Here is a 7,429-nt window from a genome sequence, read left to right on the forward strand (position 1 = left end):
ATCTAATGTTTGTCATCATCAATTATGTTAGTTAATTTCTTAACTCAACAAAAGCCAATACTTACACTACTGGAGGAAGTTAGGAGGATTGCCATGACAAGCATGGTGTAACACCCTAACTTTTAGCACCTCATGATCGCACTAAAGGTCCGGTCATTACCTGACTTTACTCCTTGAATTTCATACTTTATTTATTTAATATTGAGCCTCAACAAGTTAACATGTAGAGGCTCAATATTAAATAAATAAAGTATGAAATTCAAGGAGTAAAGTCAGGTAATACCCGGACCTTTAGTGCGATCATGAGGTGCTAAAAGTTAAGGTGTTACACATGGCCAGAAATAAACTCAAGCTAGCCAGTCATATTGGACATTTACCTCCCATACAACAAAGTAGGCTTGCAAGGAGAGATATTTCAGCAGATACCAAACACCTATGTGGTCTGGTGATGCTACGGAAGTCATGTTTGAAGTTCATGGTGAGCCGCACAACGTGGTAGTTGATTTGGGAAATCACACATGCAGTTGCAGGTCATGGCAGCTATTAGGTAATAGACCTGTAGATTTTTTTGATTTATTTTTCTAAATACTGCAACATATTCACTTAATTATCTTCCTTTTAGGATTACCTTGTCGTCATGCCATCGCAGCTATTGCATATATGAATGATCGGCCTGAGAACTATGTTCATGCATGGTTGATAATGTGATCTTACAATAAGACATATGAGTTTCATATCAACCCGATAAGAGGAGAAGAGATGTGGGACAAGTCTGAGTACTCTCACTGCTTACCCCGGCAAGACCAAAATCACGTGGGAGACCAAAGCTTTATGCAAGAAAGAAGGATGCACATGACGTCCCTGTTGGAGGCAGTCAAGAGAGAAAGTCCACAAAATTAAAGAGGCAATATGGCAAGTTCACTTGTGGAACTTGTGGCGATGTTGGTCACACTACAAGAGGGTGCGAAGTTGCAAAAATGCTAAAGGCAGAGGAGGCAGCAACAGCTGCAGAACAAGCTGATGATGAAGCTTGTGAAAAAGCCCCACAAAATGCTCAAGTTGATAATCAAGTTGGTAATGAAGTTAGTGCCCAACAAGGTACTGTTGTAGAAGGTGCTGCTGCTGCTCAAGGTATATTGTTGTTCAAGGAGTTGTTGCTCAAGGTGCTGCTAAGGTAATTTATGTTACTAAAATTATTTACAAGCCACAATTTGAACAATTTTATTGAGTATTATGATCAATTATTACTATTAATATTGTAAATATTAGTATTGTGGTTGATTCTTATTGTTATAATTGACAGTTGCCCAAGTGAAAGATAACTAGGCGAAACAAACTTCCAATTGTCAAGTCATCTATTGATGCAGCCAGTTCTCTAAAGTCAAATTTTGGTGTTGCTGATGTGGTTTTAAGTGAGACAATGGAAGGAGCAAGTGCAGGAACATCTAAAAAGATGGAAGCTTTGTTGAAGTTTGTTCCAACACCTGGATTTAAGGCATCAAGAAAGAAAGCTTGATGATGTCATGAAGACTTTAGTTGTTACTTTATGATAGTCAGAACAATTTGGTGTTGTTGCTTTTAATTTGCGTTGTGATGGATTAAGTATGAACTTGTATTTTGTTAGTGTTTGTTCATGGTGGTATGACCCTAGCTATAAACTTTTAGCCTAGTTTATATTTTATATTTTGCACTATGTTGTTGCATAATTGTCATTATTATGTGCTTTTGTTAAGACAACACTATTGTCATGGTTATTATAATTATAATAATATATTACAAGTTGGTTTAGTTAAAGATGTATATTTATTAGCTTTATTTTGTCATTACATTATCCTTCATTCAGGTTAATATCCAGGTTAATGAGATACAAAGTTGAGAAAAACTTAACTTCATTCATTTATAATCATAAATTATTACATAATGATCATGGACACACTTACACTTTAGCTATTTTTTAACTAAAAACCAAAATAAACAAATACCAAAACCAAACACAATAGTTATTACAATACAAAACAGTAGCAACATCAACATCTTCAATGTGCTAATACTACTCTTTAAAGATTCCATTCTCCAATTGAGTTCATTAAAAACATCTTGTGCAACCTGAACTACACCTTATTCTTCATATCCATCAGCCCAACGAAAGAAATTACAGTGAACTCCAAACTACAATAATGCAAAAAGAAACATTGAATTAACGATCACCAAATCATCCCTTTAAACCCGTATCAACTTAACAATTCCATTAAATACAAAATTTTACCTCATAGTTGGGACACCCATGAAAATGTCTTCTTGGATTCTCTGGCGTCGCTGAGTACTTAATCACCATACGCAACCCACAACTGAAGAATACAACGTTCTTACCCCCTGGTTCGAATTTTCTAGTTATTGTAGTTTCTCCCATTGGAGTTATTCTTACTTGAGCTTCCTTGACTTTTATCACCACCGCCCATCATGTCTCACCCAAAAGAGCGACTTTTTAGAGCTTCACAAGATGAAAAACAACAACGAGAAAGAGAAGAGTGGAGACGAAGAACAAAGATGAACAACAGCGAGGAGGAGAGGAGTAGGGACGAAGAACAAAGATGAACATTTGGGGGTTAGGGTTTTATAAGTGTGAATGGATCAATTTGGGTATTTTAATCAAATTTGGGACACCAATTTGAGTTGAACTCATTGTGCGTTCACATCAACGTACAGTTAAGTGCCAACTTGACACTTAACTATACACCTCAGTGCTGTTAAAACGTCTCTTAACTTTTGGACCAAGGGGGATTCACGATTCTGAGAGTGGAGGACTTATTTGGTCATTTTAAAAAATGGAGGACTAATCTGAAGCGAGTTAGGAATTTTAGGGACCAAATTGGCATTACCTCCTTTTTTTTTTCTAGCGCCGTGCGTATCCTTTCCATCTCCATCCTGTCGCTGAACAACCATCCCACAGTGATGCATCGCGGACCTTTGTCACATGCCGACTCTATCTCCGCAACTCGATGACGTCGGCACCGCACTGTCAACCTTGATAACTTCCGTTGGCGAGCTTCCATCGGCATCAACAATGGTCTTCCGTCGGCAAACAGCTCAGCGCTACCTCTGCCACTCCACACGAAGGTCACCGTCACTGCTCCATTGAAGTTGCGTCGTCTTCTCTGCTGGACCGCCTGACACTGCCTCTCCCGTGCTCGGCCTCGACGCACGTTGCGCCGGACTTCTAATGGAGGTGTCTTTCTAATTGAGCCGTGTCTTTTTTATAACTGTGTCTAATGAAAGTGTCTTTGTAGATGTGTCTCCTAGATGTGCCTCCTTATGCATGTGTCTTCTAGTGAAAGTGTTTTTGATCAGTCTTCGCGGCAGCATAGTAACGACGCAGGCACGACGACAATAATGATACCTGCAGAGGGGTTAGGTTTGATCCCGGGTCTAGATTTGGAACTTGAATTGAATATGAAGTTGCTGATTTTGAACAATCCTTATTTTTGAAATTCTTAATTAATGTTTATTATTAACCTATTAATTTTAATAACAAAAATAATTATTAATTATTGTTGTCACAACTTGACTGATTGTTTCTTGGTCCTTAATACTTTTCCTTTTCGTAATTAGACCTAAAACTAACTCAAATAATTTTGGCCAAGTAGTAAAAATAAGGGATTTAAATACCTTTGAACTTGAAAGCCCTAGGTTTGAACCCAGTTGCAATTTTGGAAATTTTTTTCAAAATTGAACTATTGGTCCACTTGTGGATTCAGCCGGATAAATTTTTAATTTGATAATTGGATCGGTTTGGGTTTTCAATTTTCATAACCTTATTAATTTGTGTGCTTTCTCGGCAATAGAGAAGTCAAAGGGTTTGACGGGAAACGAAGATGTGACTTATGGCTTATGAGATGTTCGTTTATCTTCAATTACCAACTAACACATCATCTTTGTGGGTTAGATTACTACATAAATTGCACCTACTACCGAGAAAAGTTTTATATTGAAAAAAAGAATGGGTGAATCAATCAACTCATTTAGCAGTCAACAATCTCGTTCATTTGGCGCTCACTACCAGACTACCTCAGACCCAATCTCATCTCACTTCCTCTCCAACGCACCGTCTCACCGTCACCAAACACCACCATCGTCCTCGTTCATGCTCTGCGCCGCCACGCAGGAGGTTGCTCGCCGCTGACGTTCCTCGGTCGTGCTCTTCTCTTCCTCGTCGCTCTCGTCTCTTCCTCGGTCACGCTCCTCGCTTCCTATCGCTCGCCTCCTCGTCGTTTCACCAGTCTCCTGTTCATCGTCTCTGTTCCAGTGTTCCTTTGTTCCACTGGTTTCTTCTTCTGTTTCGGTTGCTTCTTCTGGCTTCTGCTTCTGCTGGTTCAACTGGCTTCTGCTGCTTCTTCTTCGTCTGGGAAATCTTTTTGTCCAATTTCCACTCAAAGCTTCATTTCCAAAGACCCCACTTGGTTAGAGCCATGGTTTCTGATTCCAACACTTCAAGGAAGCAAGTAGAGGTTTGTTTTCTCATCCTAGTTATTATCCCTTGGCTTGAAGTTTTATGGTTATTTTGTTGAATGACATTTTAATTTCAGTTTCTTTTTGTAGTTTTACTTTGGCGTGCTATCTTTTGAATTTCGCTGTTGCTGTTCTTGTTGTTGTTGTCATTGTTTTTCTCTTTTCTATTTTTGGGAGCTGATATAAAATTAGTTGTGATTTGGTGAATATTAATTAGATTGAGTATGACCCTGAGGGAAGGATAAACAAATTAGCAGATGAAGTGGACAAAGATGCTCCATTTTCAAGACTTACTTTATTCTCTCCATGCAAGGTAACCATTCTGTTGCTCAGAGATCATTCCAAAATTTGTTTGCTTGTATTGATGATTCCTTTTATGCAGATAAATATTTTCTTGAGAATAACCAACAAAAGGGAAGATGGGTATCATGATTTGGCTTCCCTGTTCCATGTTAGTTAATACAATCTCATTTTGGTTAATACATTTAGTTCAATTCTACAATTTTTTGTTTAATTGTTGATCATATGTCTATAACTTTTTTTTACCACTTTGAAATCTTCAGGTGATAAGTCTAGGTGATATAATCAAGTTCTCTTTGTCACCATCAAAAACTACGGACCGTCTCTCGACGAATGTGTCTGGGGTGCCCCTTGATGATAGAAATTTGGTAATTCATCGCGAACTTTTGTTTTCCATCTATGATTTTTTTTATCCAGTTTCTTTCAGTGAATGTAATGCAAATGTTCTTTTTCTGTAGATTATTAAGGCGCTCAATCTTTACAGGAAGAAAACGGGAAGTGATAACTTCTTCTGGGTATGAACAACAATGCTATTTTCTTCTCCAAATTTTTATCATATTTGAATAAGAAAGGTTCATACTTTTTATTATTGTTTGGATTTCTAATTTTGATGAGATTTAATGTATATTGTTTATATTTATGATATTGTCAGATTCATCTTGATAAGCGGGTACCCACAGGGGCTGGGCTTGGAGGTGGAAGTAGCAATGCTGCAACTGCATTATGGGCAGCGAATCAGTTCAGCGGTTGTCTTGCCACTGAGAAGGAACTCCAAGAATGGTCGAGTGAGATTGGTTCGGATATTCCTTTCTTTTTCTCTCAAGGAGCAGCCTATTGCAGCGGTCGAGGTGAGGTCAGTCCTAACCTTCCTCATTATTAGATTTGACAAAAAACTTTGAGATGTACTTCTAATATGTCGTTTCGTATTTATTTATGGGTACTCAATCTTTGCTGCGTTTTAGTAATATGTGATCTGTTGATAAGTTCCTAATGGGTAGAATATCAAAGGCATAGCATCATTATATTGGATTCGATAGTCATTCATTGTTCGTGAAAGTTTTTATTGTTATGTATAATAAACACAAGTGGACCAAGAATTGAAACTTGATTGATCCTTTTACTTGAAACCTGAAGTTTATTGCTAGATGGATATTAGATCATTTTGTCATGAATGGGAAGGGTTTATGTTCCCGTAACCATTGAAAGGTCAAGGCATTCGACTATTATATTTAATTTCGCAGGCAGTTGGATTACATGAATTTCTTTTATCATTATACCGTAAATTTTCTTTTTCATTTAAACTGTACAGATAGTTCAGAATATAGCTCCACCACTATCTTTGGACATTCCAATGGTTCTCATAAAGCCCCAAGAGGCCTGTTCAACTGCAGAAGTCTACAAGGTATTTGAATTTTTAGAATAAGAACACAACTTTTCCCTCCTTTCTCATAATCAGTAATTTTTTCTTCGAATGATACAGCGGCTACGGTTGGACCAGACCAGTAATGTTGATCCTTTAATATTGCTAGAGAATATTAAAAGGAATGGGATATCACAAGATGTTTGTATCAATGATTTAGGTTTGTTTATTTTCTTCTCTTTTTAACTTTATTCACTCTGGTTTTGATAAAATCTTCTTGAAAACACACTTTATATACAATTCCTGTGAGGTTTCTAGTGTGAATTTGATTGATCTTTTATTCTCATGATATACTTGAATGTGCAACTTACCATGAAATATCTTGTATGGCTCCTATCTCTTGCAAATCAATCCTTCTAACATTGTAGATACTGATCCATATGTATCACATTAGAATATAATCCAGATTTTTTACTGTACTGTTCTGATGAATTAGAAAGCCTTTATGTTTTCATTTGATTTATAGTATACTTTTCCTTGTTTTTCATCTGTAGAAATTCCTGCTTTTGAAGTTCTCCCATCTCTCAAGCGATTGAAACAGCGGATCATTGCAGCTAGCCGTGGAGAACATGATGCTGTTTTTATGTCAGGAAGGTAAAAACAGTTAAAATACCTTGACAACCTTGTATTCTTCATTCATTCTGCCATTTTTTCTTTGGAAGTTAAAAAAGGTACAACTTTATGGAGCAAAGTTAAATACTGTCTCTGTTTCTTTTCTCTCTCTTGGTTTGTGTTTCTACATGTACTACTCAATTAAGGACTAAACAATGCTCAAATATTCTGTGAAACAAGCCTGCTATGGTGTTGAAGTTTATTCTAGTTACTTCATTTTTTATGGGGGCAAATGTATAAACATATTATTATTGGAAATAAAATTTACATCATTATTCTTTCACTTGAAGTTCCTATGAATCCTTATGGTTAGATGACTTGGATGATTTAGAAGCCTCCCACATCACCTTAGCCTGATGGTTTGGCAGCTTTGGTTTATTGTTATTATTATTATTGTTTTATTGTTTTCATCATCATCATTATTATTGTTGTTGTTGTTGTTTTTCCAATGGATGATATCTAATTTTTTCAAAAAGAGAGTATAGGGATCATTTTTAATTAGCCAACATTAGTCAACTTTTCCTTTTTAATTCTAAAAATTCTCTTTTTTTTTTTTTTTTTTTTTTTTTTTTTGGGTTTTTTGGTTTTTTT

The 7,429-nt window shown here is 36.5% G+C and overlaps 1 protein-coding gene across 1 annotated transcript in view; it reads left to right on the plus strand.

Annotated features, from left to right (window-relative positions):
• LOC107607635 (4-diphosphocytidyl-2-C-methyl-D-erythritol kinase, chloroplastic) overlaps positions 2,975 to 7,429 on the plus strand; it is a 7,099-nt gene continuing 2,644 nt past the window's right edge. The window contains exons 1-11 of the mRNA XM_021107918.1: positions 2,975 to 3,117; positions 3,330 to 3,412; positions 3,991 to 4,505; positions 4,724 to 4,819; positions 4,889 to 4,957; positions 5,070 to 5,174; positions 5,265 to 5,321; positions 5,459 to 5,659; positions 6,116 to 6,208; positions 6,287 to 6,386; positions 6,721 to 6,820. Of these exons, the coding sequence (XP_020963577.1) occupies positions 2,975 to 3,117; positions 3,330 to 3,412; positions 3,991 to 4,505; positions 4,724 to 4,819; positions 4,889 to 4,957; positions 5,070 to 5,174; positions 5,265 to 5,321; positions 5,459 to 5,659; positions 6,116 to 6,208; positions 6,287 to 6,386; positions 6,721 to 6,820 (1,562 nt within the window). The remainder of the gene's footprint in view (positions 3,118 to 3,329; positions 3,413 to 3,990; positions 4,506 to 4,723; positions 4,820 to 4,888; positions 4,958 to 5,069; positions 5,175 to 5,264; positions 5,322 to 5,458; positions 5,660 to 6,115; positions 6,209 to 6,286; positions 6,387 to 6,720; positions 6,821 to 7,429) is intronic.

This window comes from Arachis ipaensis, chromosome B07, assembly GCF_000816755.2.
Source record: "Arachis ipaensis cultivar K30076 chromosome B07, Araip1.1, whole genome shotgun sequence".
NCBI lineage: Eukaryota > Viridiplantae > Streptophyta > Magnoliopsida > Fabales > Fabaceae > Arachis > Arachis ipaensis.